This window comes from Hyperolius riggenbachi, chromosome 8, assembly GCF_040937935.1.
Source record: "Hyperolius riggenbachi isolate aHypRig1 chromosome 8, aHypRig1.pri, whole genome shotgun sequence".
Lineage (NCBI taxonomy): Eukaryota > Metazoa > Chordata > Amphibia > Anura > Hyperoliidae > Hyperolius > Hyperolius riggenbachi.
Window position 1 is genome coordinate 57,207,151 of NC_090653.1, and position 19,613 is coordinate 57,226,763.

At 43.0% G+C, this 19,613-nt stretch overlaps 1 protein-coding gene across 1 annotated transcript in view; it reads left to right on the forward strand.

The window, feature by feature from the left end:
• The first annotated feature begins 7,883 nt into the window (after positions 1-7,883).
• Positions 7,884-19,613, forward strand: part of LOC137527313 (uncharacterized) — a 51,138-nt gene continuing 39,408 nt past the window's right edge. The window contains exons 1-3 of the mRNA XM_068247821.1: positions 7,884-7,974; positions 15,515-18,274; positions 18,358-18,432. Coding sequence (XP_068103922.1) covers positions 7,884-7,974; positions 15,515-18,274; positions 18,358-18,432 — 2,926 coding nt within the window. The remainder of the gene's footprint in view (positions 7,975-15,514; positions 18,275-18,357; positions 18,433-19,613) is intronic.

Consider the following 19,613-nt stretch of genomic DNA (forward strand, 5'->3'; position numbering starts at 1 on the left):
ATTTTTATTGAAATTTCACACCATTTTGTGACAAATTTAGTGGTTAATAGCAAAGCCCCCATAAATGCGATTGCTACCAGGATATGTTAAAGGAAACCTAAACTGAGAGGCATATGGATGCTTCCTTCTAAACAATACCAGTTGCCTGGCAGTCCTGCTGATCTCTTTGGCTATAGTAATGGCTGAATCACACACCTGAAACAAGCATGCAGCTAATCCAGTCTGACTTCAGTCAGAGCTAGGGATGATCGGAATGAGCAAATTCCGTTCCGCCGGAAATCACGAATTCTGTCAGTGTTAAATTCCGTCGCTATGAAAATTACGCCGGATTTGGACGAAATTCCGCGGAATTCCGAATTCTGTCGAAAAAATAACCTTATTTATCCTATATGGGGGCCCATAGTCCCTATTAACTTAGTCCTTCCTCCCATCCTCCCTTCCTCCTCCCCTCTCCCCCCCCCCTCCTCCCTCTCTCCCTTCCTTCCTCTCTCCCTTTCTCCCTATTCCCTCCTCCCGTAGGGAGTAGGGTCTCGTCTTCCAGGGAATTGTAGTAATTCAAAAGCCAGAGGAGGGAGGAACTAGGAATAGAGGAGGGAGGAGGAAGGGAGGGAGGAAGGAAGGAAAATAGATAGGTGAGGAAATAAATTTGAATTCCGTAAAATTCCGCGGAATTAAAAAAAAAATTCCACGAAATTCCGTTTTAGAGCTATAGCAATTCCGTTCCGACCGGCGGAATCGGAATTGGCCCAATTCCAGCCGGAATCGCAGAATGTAGAATTCCGCGGAATCCAGCGAGCATCCCTAGTCAGAGCACCTGATCTGCATGCTTGTTCGGGGGCTGTGGCTGAAAGTATTAGAGGCCCAGGATCAGCAGGAGAGTCGGGCAACCGGTATTTTGATAAAAGGAAAAATCCATATCCTTCTCAGTTTAGGCACCAAAATTGCTACTTAGGTTAAGGAGAATAGTGGGTACAAGTCAAAAAAAATAATTTTTCAAAAAGATCTTGTGGTTTTTGAAAAAATCTATTTTATACATGCAAAGAAAAATGGTTTTTAAACTGTAATTTTTCTCAGTTTGTAAACCATTTTTTCTTTGCATTTTTAAAATAGCATGTATGGGGGACCCACTATTTTACTTAACATATGTAGAAATTTTGGTGTCAATAGCATGTATCGTGGCTTTGCTATTCACTGCCAAAGTCGGCACAAAATTACGTGAAAATTAAGCAAAATGTTACATTAAATTATGAATGACTATACAAAATCAATGAAATGCACAAATCATAATTACGTTACGTATAGGTGTAATTGCGAAAATTTGCGTAACCGTAATTAACTGATTATGATCATCACTACTGGCCGCCCGTAATGCCCAGTGGCCAGCGGGTTGGTGGTTCCGCACAAGTGCAAGGGCGTGCGAGTGCCCACGTCATCGACTGCGTACTGCGCCTGCACATACTACTGCAAGCACTCGTGCTCCCCCGACAGATAGCGGGACAGCGAAAAGCACCAGAGCTGCGGTGAGGGACCCAGAAGACTCCTGTAGTAGTCTGCCCCTTTCCTTTAACCAGTTCACCCCCAAGGGTTTTTACCCTAACGGACCAGAGCAATTTTCACCTGTCAGAGCTCCTCCCCTTTATTCCCTAATAACGTTATTACTACTTATCACAAGAAAATGATCTATACCTCATTTTTTTCGCCACCAATTAGGCTTTCTGTGGGTAGTACATTTTGCTAAGAATTTTTTTATTCTAAATGCGTTTTAATGGGAAAAATACAAAAATAATGGAAAAAAATCATTTCTTCTCAGTTTTCAGCCATTATAGTTTGAAATTAAACATTCTCCTTTGGATAAAACCAACACATTTTATTTACCCAGTTGTCCCGATTATTAAATAGTTTAAATTATGTCCCTATCACAATGTACGGCGACAATATATTATTTTGAAGTATAGGTGTTATTTTTCTGTTTTTTTTTTTGTTTTGTTCTGGCCATAATTACAAGCCCCTATGTAATAAATTAAAATGAATTTTCCCTAATAAAATATAGATTAAAAAAGCTGAGTCCCTAAGGCAACTATTTATTGGTTTATTTTAAGCTTATTTTTTTGTGTTTTTTTTTTTGGGGGGGGGGGAGGGTTGGAAGTGTAATTTTATTAATTTTATTAATACTGTGTATGTACCTGTATGTGTTTGTGTGTGTAATATACTTTTTGGCCACAAGATGGCGCTAGTGAACACTCCGGTTATAGGAGTGTTTTTTTTACACTTTATTTAACTGTAACAAGTTTCCTGTTTTGTGAATGGAGGTGGCTGCTGTTCGCGGTCACGTCCATTCACTCCAGGCATTGCGATTGGGTAGAGGACCGCTCGGTCCTCTTCCCCAATCACTAAACATGGGATCCCGACGGAAACGGCGGCGATAGCGGCGCACACATGTGTGGAGCAGCGGCGGGATCGCGCGACGTATTAAAACGTCATGTTGCCGTTAATAGGCTAAAGCATGACGTTTTAATACGTATGCTTGGCCGTAAATGGTTGACCATTCATAAGCTTTCTTGTTTAAAAAAACACTGTAGCCCACAGGGCGTAGCTCCTACGTCCAAATATGCATGCTGGACGTAGGAGCTACGTCCATGAAAAAACAGAGCCGCCGGGGTTCGCAGGGCCGCAACCGCCGGGGTGAGTACGCCGTCCATCAGCCCGGAGATCAATGAATGGGAAAGCAGTTCCCATTCATTGATCTAAGTCCCATAGAACGATCGCTGGCTTCTATGGAGAAGCCGCGATTGTTCTGTTAAACATCCCCTCTTCATTTCCTGTAAGTATACTTACGAGAAGCAAAAAAAAAAAAAAAAAATGTTGGACTGTGGTCATCTTGTGGCCAAATACTGTAACTACACCTACATAGATTTGTTTTAAAACGAAGACATTTTTACATTTAAAATTAACTGTTTACCTCCCACACACCCAAAAATACTCAAGTAAAATTTTTAATTAGAAAAAAATTACAATAAAAAAAAAAAACTTAAATAGTTACCTAAGGGACTGAACTTTTTTAATATGCATGTCAAGAAGTTAGAATACTAATATTTCTTTAAGCTTGTAAATAGTGATGGACGCAAAACTGAAAAATTGCCCCTTTATTTCCAAATAAAATATTGGCGCCATACAATGTGATAGGGACATAATTTAAATTGTGTAATAACCGGGACAAATGGGCAAATAAAATACGTGGGTTTTAATTATGGTAACATGTATTATTTTAAAGCTATAATGGCTGGAAACTGACAAATGAATTTTTTTTTCATTTTTCTCTTAATATTCCCGTTAAAATGAATTTAGAATAAAATATTTCTTATCAAAATGTACCACCCAAAGAAAGCCTGATTGGTGGAGGAAAAAAGAAGATATAGATTATTTCATTGTGATAATTAGTTATAAAGTTATTGGTGAATGAATGGGAGGTGAAAATTGGTGGGATGCATAAGGTGAAAAAACACTAAACGCTTCAATTGGACAGACCCCTAAGAAGACACACTAAAACATAACTTTTATTGAGTTATCTAACACCTGGGGCAGGGACAAACATGCAAGCAAATAAACAAGTGCTGTTATAGATCGTGGGATCACCAAAAACTTAAGGGTGTCACACTGGAATAAAAAAAACAACAAATAGTGCTTTAAATGTTTTATTTACCACTCAAGGAGTAATCTCCAGGAATTACATATTAGGATATACTGTATATATATATATATATATATATATTTGGTAAGCATGGTGGCATAGTTGTTTGTCCTTTGCCTTGCAGCACTGTGTCCCCAGTTCAAATCCCAGCCAGGGCAATATGGAGTTTGTATGTCCTCCCCGAGTCTGCATCGGTTTCCTCCGGGCACTCCGGTTTCCTCCCACATCTCTAAAACACCGAAATGTTAATTGGCTTTCCCCTAAATTTTCCCTAGACTTCAATACATACATTACACGACAGATACATAGACATAAGAATGTGGTAGGTGAGCCCCTCTGAGGGACAGTGACATGACTATGTACTCTGTACAGTGCTGTGGAAGATGTTGGTGTTATATAAATACTAACTAATAATTATCTAGTGGCGATAGTTGGGTATGTACAGGGGCGGTGCCAGGGGGGTGCAATTGGGTGCTCAAGCACCCCCTAGAATTGTCCAAGCACCCCCAAAGCACCCCCTGGTGTGAACTGACTTCAGGCGTCTAAGAGACGCCGAGACTGCAGTGCAGGGCTTCGGGCGGCCATTTTCCCGTAGCCCTGCTCTCAGCGCGGGGTAATGCAGGCAGGAAGTCATGCGACATCGGGAAGGAAGAGGATCGTGGGAGCTGCGCTCCACAAGGAGGTCGGGACAGGAGGAGGTCGGGACGGGAGGAGGTCGGGACAGGAGGTCTTCTGACTGTAGGTGAGTAAATGGGTTTTTCTTTTTCAACAGGTGGTGCTGATTGTGATCAGAACTGCTGAGGACTGTGCATATTGTGGTCAGAACTGCTGAAGATTGTGCATATTGTGGTCAGATCTGCTGAGGATTGTGCATATTGTGGTCAGATCTGCTGAGGATTGTGCATATTGTGGTCAGAACTGCTGAAGATTGTGCATATTGTGGTCAGATCTGCTGAGGATTGTGCATATTGTGGTCAGATCTGCTGAGGCTTGTGCATATTGTGGTCATATCTGCTAACGATTGTGCATATTGGGGTCATATCTGCTAACAATTGTGCATATTGGGGTCATATCTGCTAACGATTTTGCATATTGAGGTTATATCTGCTAACGATTGTACATATTGGGGTCATATCTGCTAACGATTGTGCATATTGGGGTCATATCTGCTAACGATTGTGCATATTGGGGTCATATCTGCTAACAATTGTGCATATTGGGGTCATATCTGCTAACGATTTTGCATATTGAGGTCATATCTGCTAACGATTGTGCATATTGGGTTCATATCTGCTAACGATTGTGCATATTGGGGTCAGATCTGCCAACGATTGTCCATATTGGGATCAGATCTGCCAAATTATTGAACGTGTTTTTTGTTCAAATCTGCTCACATTATGTGTATTTTCTTGAGAAAACCTGCACAATTATGTGAATTTTCTCGGGAAAGGGTGTGTGTGTGTGTGTGTGTGTGCGTGCGTGCGTGCGTGCGTGTGTGTGTGTGTGTGTGTGTGTGTGTGTGTTTTGCCCCAGGTTTTAGATAATTCAATAAGAGTCATGTTTTAATGCATCTTAGGGGCCTGTCAAAATATATTTTTTTATATTGTATCCCCCGAGTGCTTTTTTGAGTATTTGTAACTGATAATTCATTAAACCAAATCTCCCTAGCTCTGCATTACTCAATATTAGTGCCATGTCATGAGCACGATGAAGCCCCCATCCCACCACCACCTATCTTCCATCTCTCCTCGAATGATCACCCTTTCAATTTTTGTCTGTCCAAAGTCAATTGGAAGTTTATTGATTGGATATAAAAATGTAAAAGAGAGCAGTGGGCGCACTGGTGAAAAAAAAGCAGCCTAGGTCAGAAATCTCAGGGTCAGTCTTCAAACCCCAACAGTTCAGAGACAATATAAACACTTGGAGGACCTGGCGCTCGATGGCTGGAGGATGCAATGTCCCTGAAAACCAGCCACTGTATTCAATATGTGAAAGCAGTACCTGCAAGTATAGTAGCTATAAGGGAAATACCTTCTGCTGTTACATGAAGTCCTCCGTGGGCATAAGTTCCGTGCAATGTGCACTAGAGATGCTCAAATCCGAATCCGCATTAAACCCGGATAGTTGCTAACTGGATTTCTCCCAGTAAACTTGTGCAGGGTGGGCGGGGGGTCAAGCTTACCTATCTGACGTCTTCTTCGTCCCACCCTCGGCGCCTCCCACGATGCGTTCCATGCGGCGGTCACAAGACTACAAACACTTCCTCCTTCCGGGTTGAAGGAGGAAGTGTTTGTAGTCATGTGATGTGTGTGAACCGCATTGTGGGAGGCGCCGAGGGTCGGACGAAGAAGACGTCAGACAGGTAAGCTTGACCCCCCCAGCCCACCCCGCGTGGGTGTACTGGATCTGACTGAGGACGCGGAGTCTCTCCACCTGAAGTGATGTCGGACACTCTGCTCTCTGGGTTCCAAAGGATATGCAGGATGCTTTCGGCTCAATTCCTGTATATGGAAGCACAGAGGGGACACACCATAGTGCAGACTGCGCCTAGTGTTGGAAAGACCCCACAACGATTGTACTTACTGACAAATGCTTTTTTATTAACATATCAAAGATCAAAATCTTTGATATTGCATCCTCCAGGCATCGAGCGCCAGGTCCTCCTAGTGTTTATATTATTGATTGGATATGTTAAAGATAGTCTGATTTTGACTGGCCACGATGCTTGGGGGAAGAACATAATCATCATCATTTTGTCTTGACGGAGTGCCAGAGTGGATGTTTTTTTCACCCTTGCATACAGCCACATTATCTCAGTACTGAAATCCTAAAATCCAACCTGCCAACTAGGGATGCTCATTCAGATTCCACAGAATTACAATTTCTGTGTTTCCGAACGCAAATTGGCATTTCCCATTGGAAATTGGAAAAGAGAATTCTGCGGAAATCCAATTTACCGCAACTCTATCATTTAAGCCAAATCACAGAACTCGGAAGCATTGGGCCAATCAGAGAATGCAGAATTTTTCAGCAAAAATTGGATCCCTGCAATAATTTTAGACCAATCGCAAGACTTTCTGATTTCTGGTTTTACGATTTCCATGTTTTGTATTCTCTGATGCAAAAAATGATTATTAAATACTCCTCAAAAATTGGAAGTCGGAAAATCGAAAAACGGCATTTGCGAAAATAGAAATTTCCACGATATCCAAAATGGATACCAACCCTACTGCCAACTGTATTTTATGTTGATAAAATTGTTTGCCGAGGAATATTGTATGATTTACACTATCTACATGATACCGGGCATGGCTTAACCACTTGCCGACCGCGCACTCATAACGCGCGTCGGCAAAGTGGTAGCTGCAGGACCAGCGACGCACATCTGCGTCGCCGGCTGCAGGCTAATTAATCAAGAAACAGCCGCTCACTCGAGCGGCTGCTTCCTGTCAATTCACGGCGGAGGGTCCGTGAATAGCCTGCGGGCTGCCGATCGCAGCTCGCAGGCTAAATGTAAACACAAGCGGAAATAATCCGCTTTGTTTACATTTTTACAACGCTGCTAACAGTAGCAGCGTTGTACTAGATCAGCGATCCCCGGCCAATCAGCGGCCGGGGATCGTTGTCACGTGACAGGCAGGAGCCTGTTAGAGGCTGCACAGGACAGATCCGTTCCTGTGCAGCCTCCGATCTCCGGGGCAGGGAGGGAGGAGAGGGAGAGGGGGAATCCTGCGGTGGAGGGGGCTTTGAGGTTCCCCCCCCCTGCCAGCCACACGCAGGCAGGAGCGATCAGACCCCCCCCCCAGCACATCATCCCCCTAGTGGGGAAAAAAGGGGGGCGATCTGGTCGCACTGCCTGGTATTTGATCTGTGCTGGGGGCTGTAGAGCCCACCCAGCACAGATCTTAGACATCAGTGCTGGTCCTTAAGGGGGGGGGGGGGGGGGGGGTAAAGGCTGAGTCTTGAAGTGGTTAAAGCTCCTTTCTAAATGATTACTTAACTACTATGATCTAACAAACCACACACAGACTGTTTATTGTTGGAAAATTTTGGCCAAATCCGCCATTTTAATAATAGAACCATAAATAACAAAAAAAAAAACAATTGACAAGTGTAAACATGACTTGTAAACGTTTAAAAGACTGAACACAAGGAGTAAGGGATCCGGAGGACTTAATTTTTTAAGATTCAACCGATGGCAAAAAAACCCTTGAAACCAGCCCCCAGACGTGGACACCGTCTCGGGGACAACTACTTGCCCTCCAAAACCACTCTGGAAGATGACGGTATCCCTGTAGGTGTCCGCCCCGCAGCGGAGACCTTCGTATTAACCAAACACTTACCTCCAGGGCCTTACCCCTCCGGCTGCAATGACAACCTCCATTAGTGGAAACAATTAGACCTTTTTAAAATAGACAAAGGAAAAAAAAAAGATTTCTTAGGGTGGGAGGGTGGTTCTTCAAAACTTTTCATGGAGCCCTGTGCCTGAAAACTCCTCCCCTGCCCTTATATCCTGCCTAACCTCTCCCAGCCAATCAGAGTTAGACCCGGAAAATTAATCCCTTAACCACTCCCAGTCTCGCAGCCAGCCCTATCATGAAGGGCCTTCCCTATCCCGTGCTACTCCCTAGTACAGGCCTTACTCAGCAAAAAAGAACAATAAACAATCTCTAGTCTGATTTATGTATCATTACAGTCTTCAGCCGCATTTAGCAGTTCAGTAGAAAGTTCAAAGCGATAATCCAAAACAACCAATTAGATGTCAGAGTCGTAATAGTCGTCATAAAACTGCCATGTTCTGCCCATTGTTGCCTCTGACCAGAATACACCGGCCCTATTCAATAACAGGACAATTACTTCCTCATCATATTTCCAGTAAGTAGACATTTGTTCAACCATAGATTACTCTACATCACGTTAACCTTGATTTTTCTCTCAAGAACAACGCTATTTGTGGAAAACGAAAGATAAGAATTGTCAATATCATCAAGTAAAGCTTTCAGTGTATGTATAAGGACACATAGGGCATAAGAGGCACCAAGGGGTATATAAAACTGAGTTAAAAACAAATAAAAAAAGAAAAAGGGGAGATGGCTTACATTAATGATGACAAATATATATATATATATATATATATATATATATATATATATATATATATATATATATATATATATATATATATATATATATATATATATATATGTTTATATATGTGTATATATATGTATATATATATGTGTGTGTATATACTGTATATATATGTGTATATATATATATATGTGTGTGTATATATATATGTATATATATATGTGTGTGTGTGTATGTATGTATGTATGTATGTATGTATGTATGTATGTATGTATGTATGTATGTATGTATATATATATATATATATATATATATATATATATATATATATATATATATATATATATATATATATATATATATATATGTATGTATGTATATAACCCTAACACACAATTACTCAATGACCACACATGAAACAAATCTGATTGGCTGTTTGTGGCTCCACCCCATTTCTGAATTTGAACCCCAGTGACCCAATAACGAACTGTACCAGGTTTGAGGCTCGTGCCCTTAACAGTGTAAGAATGGTAGCAATTAAATATTCCCTTTGAAAAGCAATAGGTTTGATTCACGTTTGTAGGCTCCACCCACTTTTCTGAATATTAATCCCAGTCACCCAGTGACACACTGTTAATGGCAGGGTTTTAAACTTTGCACAGTTGAAGAATGGCTGCAGTTTACATTTTCCCAGTGAAATTTGTATTTGTCTCCACCCACTGATGACCCGGCGTTGTCCGAATATGTATTTGACTGGTGTTGACTCCGCCCACTTTCTAACCCTAACGCACACTCAATGACCAAGTCTGTGTGCTTTGGGGTCCTTGGCATCAATAATTTGTATTTTCCCATGAAATGAAATAAATCTGATTCACTGTTTGTGGCTCTGTCCCCTTTTCTGAATTTGAACCCCAGTGACCCAATGACCAACTGTACCAGGTTTGAGGCTTGTGCCATTAACCAGGGCCATTGCTAGCCCCAAAGATCAGTGGCACATGCCACTGATTTATTCTGGGGTGCCCCGGATGTCCCACAAGCAGAGTCAAAACTTTGGATACTCTATGGGGGCATGGTGGGAGCTGTGGTGCCTCAATGGCAAAGCATGCCAGGAGCTGTGGTGCATCAATGGGGGGTATGCTGGGTGCTGTGGTGCCATGCTAGGTGCCGTGGTGCCTTTACAATGGCATGCAGGGAGCTGTGGCTCTTCTATGGGGGTATGCTGGGAGTTAGACCACTGTTAAGTTCATGTAAATTTGACTCCACCCATGACCACACCCACATCCTGGTGCTTGGCCCCACCCATTTTTTTAGCTTGTGTGCCCAAAAGTGCCCCGGATATTTTAGGATCCTACAAACGCCCTTGCCATTAACAGTGCAAGAATGGCAGCAATTTTAATATTCTCCTTGAAAAGTGACATGTGATTTTTGATTGGCATTTTTAGGCTCCACCCACTTTTCTGAATATTAATCCCAGTCACCTAGTAACCAGCTATGCTAAGTTTGAGAACCCTGCCATTAACAGTGAAGAAGGGCTGCAGTTTACAATTTCCCAGAAAAATCTGTTTTTAACTCCACCCACTTTTTGTAACCTGGACACACAGTCACTACACAATGACCAAGTTTGTGAGCTTTTGGGTTCCTGGCATCAAAATTGTGCTAATGGAAGCAATTTATACAGCAAAAAAATCTGCCTGTTTTTGGCTCCGCCCCTTTACTGAATTTGAACCCCAGACACTTAACGACCCACTGTAGCAGGTTTGAGGCCTCTGCTATTAACAGTGTGAGAATGGCTGCAGTTTCAATATTCCCCTTGAAAATCAATAGGTGAATTTTGATCGGTTGTTGTCTACTCCACCTACTTTTCCGAATACTAATCCTAGTCACCCAGTGACCAGCTGTGTGAGGTTTGAAAACCCTGCCATTAGCATTGTAAGAAAAGCTGCAGTTTACATTTTCCCATGTAAAAAGTTAGTTGTTTTTGGCTCCGCCCACTATTTCTAATCTTGACATAGTCATTTAATGACCAACTTTATGAGCTTTGGGGTCCGTGGCATAAATAAGTTGCATTTTACCATTGACATTAAACAAATCTGATTGGCTGTTTTTGGCCCGCTCCCTTCAGAATTTAAACCCCAGTCTCCCAGTGACTTACTGTAGCAGATTTTAGGCCTCTGCCATTAAGAGTGCATGAATGGCAGCAATGTAAATATTCCCCTTGAAAATCAAAAGGTGAATTTTGATTGGCTGCATTAGGCTTCACCCACTTTTCTGACTATTAGTCCCAGTCACCCAGTGGCCAACTGTGTCACGTTTGAGAACCCTGCCAATAACAGAATGGCTGAAATCAATCTAACAAATCTGATTGGCTGTTTGTGGCTCCACCCCTTTAGTGAAGTTTGGTTTAGTTTGGACCCCTGTCACCCAATGACTAACTGTGTCAGGTTTGAGGCCTCTGCCACTAACAGTGTAAGAATGGTAGCAATGTGAATATTCCCCTTGAAAATCAATAGGTGAATTTTGATTGGCTGTTATAGGCTCCACCCACATTTCTGAATATTCATCCCAGTCACCCAGTGGCTAATTGTGTAAAGTTTGGGAACCCTGCCATGTTAAAAATTTAGTTGTTGGCACCGCCCACTTTTTCAAACCTTGACATACAGTCACTCAATTATCAAGTTTATCAGCTTTGGGGTCCTTGGTATCAATACTTTGTATATTCCCATTGAAAAATAAACAAATCTAGCTGTTTGTGTCTCCACCCTCTTTCTGAATTTGGACCCTAGTCACCCAGTGACCAACTGTACCAGGTTTGAGGCATCTGCTTTTAACAGTATAAGAGAATAGTAGCGGATAAAATATTCCCTTTGAAAATCAAAAGGTGAATTTTTATTGGCTGTTGTAGGCTCCACCCACCTTCCAAAATCTTAATCTCAGTCACCCAATGACCAACTGTGCAAAGTTTGAGAACCCTGCCATTAATGGTGTAAGAATGGCTGCAGTTTATATTTTCCCAGTAAAAGTTGTTTTGGCTCCGCCCACTTTTTGTAAGCTTGACACACAGTCACTCAATGACCAAGTTTGTGAGCTTTCAGGTTCCTGGCATCAAAAATGTGTGAATGGAAGCAGTTCATCCACCAAGGAAATCTGATTGGCTGTATGTGGCCCCGCCCCTTTAGTGAATTTGGACCCCAGTCACCCAATGACCGACTGTAGCAAGTTTGAAGCGTCTGCCATTAAAAGTGTAGGAATAGCAGCAGTTTAAATATTCCCCTTGAAAATCAATAGGTGAATTTTGATTGGCTGTTGTAGGCTCCACCCATAATCTTAATCGCATTCACCCAGTGACCAAGTGTGGCAAGTTTGAGAACCCTGCGATTACCAGTCTAAGAATGGCTGCAGTTTACATTTTCCCATTTAAAATGAACGGCTGAAATTTGATTGGCTATTTTATGCTCCGCCCACTTTTCCTGGATTTGTAACCTCGGTCACCAAGTGACCAACTGTGCGAAGTGTGGGGACTGTGGCTTGATTACTGTGAGGATGGCAGCCTTTTACATTTTTTCCATTGACTTGAATGGGTGGAATCTGATTTGCTGTTTGTAGCTCCGCCCAGGTGTGCAGGGGGGGCGCGAGACCCCCAGAACATATCATTCCAGGTAGTAAGGGATCTGTATACCAAGTTTCGTTCAAATCGGTCAAGCCGTTTTTGCGTGATCGCGGCACATGCACATACATACAAACACACACACACACACAATTTTATATATAGATATATATATCTATATCTATACATATATATACACATACATATACTAGCTGATGACCCGACGTTGCCCGGGTATGTATTGGTGTTGGCTCCACCCACTTTTTCTAACCCTGACGCACAAACACTCAATGACCAAGTTTGTGAGCTTTGGCATCAATAATTTGTATATTCCCATAGAAATGAAATAAATCAGATTAACGGTTTGTGACTCCGCCCCACTCCAGCATTTGGACCCAGTTTCACAATGACCAACTATAGCATGTTTGAGGCATCTGCTATTAACAGTGTAAAAATGGCAGCAATTTAAATATTCCCCTTGAAAATCAACAGGTGAATTCTGATTGGCTTAAACAGGCTCCACCCATTTGCTTGAATATTAATCTCAGTCACCCAGTGACCATCTGGGCAAAGTTTTAGTACCCTGCCATTAAAGGTAAGGTTCAGGGACTAACTAAAAAAAATAAAAATCCATTTCCACTTACCTGGGGCTTCCTCCAGCCCGTCGCAGGCAGGAGGTGCCCTCGGCGCCGCTCCGCAGGCTCCCGGTGGTCTCCGGTGGCCGACCCGACCTGGCCAGGCCGGCTGCCAGGTCGGGCTTCTTCTGCGCTCCATGGTGCGTTTCACGCCGGCGCGATGACGTCATCGGACGTCCTCCGGGCTGTACTGCGCAGGCTCAGAACTACTGAGCCTGCGCAGTACAGCCCGGAGGACGTCCGATGACGTCAGCGCGCCGGCGTGAAATGCACCATGGAGTGAGAAGAAGCCCGACCTGGCCGCCGGCCTGGCCAGGTCGGGTCGGCCACCAGAGACCACCGGGAGCCTGCGGAGCGGCGCCGAGGGCACCTCCTGCCTGCCACGGGCTGGAGGAAGCCCCAGGTAAGTGGAAATGGATTTTTATTTTTTTTAGTTAGTCCCTGAACCTTCCCTTTAACAGTGTAAGAAGGCCTGCAGTTTATATTTTCCCAGTGAAATTTGTTTTGGCTCTCCTCACTTTTTGTATCATGGACACACAGTCACTCAATGACCAAGTTTGTGAGCTTTTTTGCTGTAAATTACCGCATTTTCTGATTGGTCCAATACTATCGAGTATTTCCGATTTGAAAAATTTTCACAGTAAAACGGTAATCGAAATCCTTCACTTTTGCTGTAAATTACTCTCTGATTAGTCCATTACTACTGAGTAGTTCTGATTTTCAGAATTTTTGCGGTAAAACTGAAAATCAGAAATACTCGCTCTTCACTGTTAATCAACTGCATTCTCTGAATGGTCTAATACTAAAGTATTTCTGATTTTCCATTTTACCTTGAGAATTCGGAAAATCGAAAATCATTTTACCTTTGGTATACCACGGTAATGGAAATCAACATCTTCAACCATCCCTATAGGAATAATTCTATATGTGTGTCATATATGCTATAATATAACTTCCCTTGGCCAGGGTCTCAAAACAATGATACCATTCCTCCAAATTCATCTCAGCACCAAGATCAGTTCCTCTTTTAAAGCGGTATCGTCACCATAAAAATCAAATTTCAACAGCAACTGGTCTGAGTGTATTAAGTGATAAAGATGCTAATCCTGCATTCAAAACTTTCAAAACTTTTTCTGCTGTTATGATTTGGAGTTATCAAATACTTAAAGAGACACTGAAGCGAAAAAAAAAAATATCATAAAGTGAATTGGTTGTGTACTATGAATAATTACTAGAAGATTAGCAGTAAAGAAAATATTCTCATACTTTTATTTTCAGGTATATAGTGTTTTTTCCAACATTGCATCATTCTATAATATGTGCAGATTACACAACACTCAGCATTCAAAATGAGTCTTTCAGAGCAGTCTGTAAAGTAATGACCTCTCCTCTAGCAGAGGAAAAGTAAATAGTCCAGGAACAGTTGAGATAATAAAAGTCAGATAACAGCTCTCTCCACGACTAAAGGCCCATACACACGTCGGATTTCCGCGAACGACGGGTCGTTTGAACGTCCCGTCGTTTCGTCGTTCGCCCGCTAAATCGGGCGTGTGTACAGGCTGTCGTTTGCTTGATAAGGGCGAGTTTGAGCGATCCGGAACGACGGGACGTTCAAATGACCCGTCGTTCGCGGAAATCCGACGTGTGTATGGGCCTCAACTTAGTTGGAGAGCTTAATGGCTTGTTTGCATAGAGATAACAACTGGAGTTTCTCAACTCTTCCTGTACTGGAAACAATTACACTGATGTATCTGATCTTAATGTTTTATTTCTTAGCTGTGCTACACATACAAATCATAATATCATCATTTTTTTTTTTTCGCTTCAGAGTCTCTTTAAGGAAACACTGGCCCTTTAGTAGACGTGCCAAAGAATTGCATGCTGGGGGTTCTTTTTATCTATAATCTATTCCTCCTCTTCCCCTTATTTCCCTGCCAGCTCCTTATCTGAAACCTAATCCCCTACTCACATGTGTTTACAAGCAAGGCTGAGGTGACTCAGCGATTGGAGGAGACAAGAAAAAAAGTAAAGGGCAGAAATGACATCACGAGTTAGCCTTAACTGTGGGCAAAAGACATGGCCCCCCACCACTAACAGAATTCTCGTCATTTACTATATAACATTCACTGAAATCAAACCGTGGACAGTACAATACAAGTGTTATGTAAGCAGATCAAGTATTTATCTACTTATATATGTGTTTTTTTCCCCCTGGCATAGTATCGCTGATCCTACTGCTTTAAAGGATGAACAGTATTCTAAAATTTGTGGACATGGAGTTTTCATTGTTGGTAATCTCTGATGTTTAGTTTAATGTCATAAATTGCATTTGTATTGCTCAGATTTATATCAGGGTCACTTTTTCAGATACAATGTGTTTTTAGCAATGCATTCAACTGCCAGCCTCCCGTTCCATATGCACATTGGTATTTTTTTTTCTTATTTGTTAATTGATCATATAATCAGTACTAATCAAATTTGTTTTTACTTCTACAGTTAATACAGTTGAAGGTCAAAGTGCTTCATCTCTCAGTACTTTATTTCAAAATTTGCTCAATGAGATCACAGCATGGATAAAACAGGTGGTCCAGAATTTAGCTCCAACTACAGCAGCCCCGACAGTTACTACGCCAACGACTACTTCAACATCTACACATAGTATGACAAGTACCAGTACCACACGTTCTACCAGTACATCAACAGTTACAACCACAACTGTTTCAGTGACTCAGACTCAGACCACCAGCTCTACAAACAGCAAAACTTCCACTGTTGTACCAGGTTCCAGCTCCCAACCTCAATCAACCTTATCAACAACAGCAACAACTGAAACCCAAGGAAGATCAACAGTCTCAAGCAGTACTATGAGTACATCCTTTACTGGGTCTCCTACTTATTCCACATCCACAAATTCCATGGCTCCTTCCACTATTAAAACAAGTGAGAAGCCTGTACCATTCAGTGGCATGCCAAATATAACTGAAACCACAAATCACATTTTGTTATCTAGCACCAGGACAACTTTAAACTCTGAACCTACTCAAGTTGTTTCCACAGGTTTTTCAATTGAACCAAATGCCAGCAATGTGCCAACTGTGAAACCATTCATATCAACATTATCAACATCTGGTTTTCCTAGTACAGATCACCACACCCAGTCAACATTCACCGTCGTGCCCTCTCCCAGTGATCATGCTACCAGCCAGCAACCCTCTCTGAGTGATCATGCTACTAGCCATCAACCCTCTCCCATTGATAATGCTACCAGCCAACAACCCTCTCCCATTGATCATGCTACCAGCCAACAACCCTCTCCCATTGATCATGCTACCAGCCAACAACCCTCTCCCATTGATCATGCTACCAGCCAACAACCCTCTCCCATTGATCATGCTACTAGCCATCAACCCTCTCCCATTGATAATGCTACCAGCCAACAACCATCTCCCATTGATAATGCTACCAGCCATCAACCCTCTCCCATTGATAATGCTACCAGCCAACAACCCTCTCCCATTGATCATGCTACCAGCCAACAACCCTCTCCCATTGATCATGCTACCAGCCAACAACCCTCTCCCTTTGATCATGCTACTAGCCATCAACCCTCTCCCATTGATAATGCTACCAGCCAACAACCCTCTCCCATTGATCATGCTACCAGCCAACAACCCTCTCCCATTGATCATGCTACCAGCCAAGAACCCTCTCCCATTGATCATGCTACCAGTCAACAACCCTCTCCCATTGACCATGCTACCAGCCAACAACCCTCTTCCATTGATCATGCTACCAGCCAACAACCCTCTCCCATTGACCATGCTACCAGCCAACAACCCTCTCCCATTGACCATGCTACCAGCCAACAACCCTCTCCCATTGACCATGCTACCAGCCCTCAACCCTCTCCCATTGAACATGCTACCAGCCAACAACCCTCTCCCATTGATCATGTTACCAGCCAACAACCCTCTCCCACTGATCATGCTACCAGCCATCAACCCTCTCCCATTGACCATGCTACCAGCCAACTACCCTCTCCCATTGATCATGCTACCAGCCAACAACCCTCTCCCATTGACCATGCTACCAGCCAACAACCCTCTCCCATTGATCATGCTACCAGCCATCAACCCTCTCCCATTGATCATGCTACCAGCCAACAATCCTCTCCCATTGATCATGCTACCAGCCAACAATCCTCTCCCATTTATCATGCTACCAGCCAACAACCCTCTCCCATTGATCATGCTACCAGCCAACAACCCTCTCCCATTGACCATGCTACCAGCCAACTACCCTCTCCCATTGATAATGCTACCAGCCAACAACCCTCTCCCATTGACCATGCTACCAGCCAACTACCCTCTCCCATTGATCATGCTACCAGCCATCAACCCTCTCCCATTGATCATGCTACCAGCCAACAATCCTCTCCCATTGATCATGCTACCAGCCAACAATCCTCTCCCATTTATCATGCTACCAGCCAACAACCCTCTCCCATTGATCATGCTACCAGCCAACAACCCTCTCCCATTGACCATGCTACCAGCCATCAACCGTCCCCCACTGACCATGCGACCGGCCAACAACCCTCTCCCACTGACCATGCTACCAGCCATCAACCCTCCCCCATTGACCATGCGACCAGCCAACAGCCCTCTCCCACTGACTATGTTACCAGCCAACAACCCTCTCCCATTGATCATGCTACCAGCCATCAACCCTCTCCCATTGATCATGCTACCAGCCAACAACCTTCTCCGACTGATCATGCTACAAGCCAAAAACGTTCAACCATGGTTGACTTTACCAGTACAGGCCTCCACAACCAGTCAACATTCACCATAATGCCCTCTTCTTTTCCTCAGGGTAGCAGTGAAAACCCAACAACCTCACCCAATAACCGTTCAGTAACAAGCCTGTTGACAACTATCATTGTGAGCAGTCAAAAACCAGCAACCACTGGTGGTGTGCACCCCAGTGACCAGTCAGTAACCACCATGCCAACATCTTCAGTTGCTGGCTTTAGTAGTCAAAGGTTGACAACCACAAGCTCAACGACAGCATCCTCTGTTGTGGTAACAAACAGCCAATCTCAAATCACAAATAGCACCTCATCAAATTCACCAACTGGCCTCACTAATCAACAGTCATCAGCTAGCACAACAGCATCATCCACTTCTGTGATCAGCAGCCAGACTTTAAAAAGCTCAACGACAGCATCAACTGTCATAAAAACATCAACACATTGTAAGTAGAACAGTACATCATAACACATAAAAGCTCATAAGAGATACCTTATGTCTACTAAACTTTCTCTGATTTCTTCACAGCATCATCGTCAAAAATCGGCTTCTTTTCTTCAGTGAATATGGTCATCTCTCTTGTACTTGGATTTTCAGTTCATGGTGAGACTTTAAGGTTTCTGTGTGTTCACAGTCCAATGGATATAAGGCTGCATAACTGCTGCTGTCAGGATGTTCTGTCCCCAACTTTCCTACTGAGTGCTCTGATTCCTATTACATTTTCAGATAAATGGAAGTTTGGCAAAAACTATAAAACCCTATACAAAACTATGGACCAGATCCAATTCATCTTTTCTCCTAAATTTTCTCCTGGGAGATAATTTTTCATTTTCAGTTTAAAATACCTTTCCAGCACTCTGCAATTGAAAAAGTACCAAAAAGTAAATGAAAAGGTACTTCCAAAATTTGTCTGATAATGTTCTTGCTTGCCGGTGGCTTATAAAACATTGACAGTGTGTGAAAAGTGAATTAGATCGAGCCCTATTTCATCTATTATTGCCCTATAAAAGTCGCTCTACCCTTGTTATAACCTCCTTAATAGTGTTCTCTGTTGACCTCCATTGTAATTGTAGTGCCCTTTGTTGCCCTGTAGGGTACTACCCTACTGCTTTATGTAGTGCCAATATTTGTGGCCCCCAACTTGCTGTTGTGTCCTCCACTGATTCCCCCTGTTTCCTTTTGTGTCCTCCTCTGTTGTCCACTACTTCCTGTTGTGTCCTCCTTTGTTGCCAAGGAGAAAAAAAAGGTAGAGTAGCTACCAGGGAGTCAACCAGTCCACACCCGTATCCACCAAAGGAGTGGGGACAGCTAAACAAACAAGAAAGATGACTGGGTCTGGACCTGGATTTGTACAATTATAGCGGTAAATTATTGTACAATAGCAAAACAAAACACTGTGGTCTAGGTGTTGTTTTGCAATGGTACAATCAATTACCGCTATAATTGCACAAGTCCAGGTCGAGACCCAGTCCTCCTCTGTTGTCCCCTGCTTCGTGTTGTGTCCTCCACTGTTGCCCATTACTTCCTGCAGTGGCCTCCTCCCATGCTCACTACTTCTTGTATTGACCTCATGTTGCCTCTGCCCTCTATGTAACCCTCCTGTTTCCCTCTACTTCTTGTAAAGCCCTCGTGTTACCATCTGTTGCCTGTAGTGCCATCCTCAGTTGCTCCCCCACCTTTTGCCAGTTAGAACAGTCACCAGTGTAAAATCCTCCCATCAAGCACGGCTGGTTCAAGTAACAATGGTGCCCCTGGAAAAAATTTACCCGGGGGCCCCCTAACAG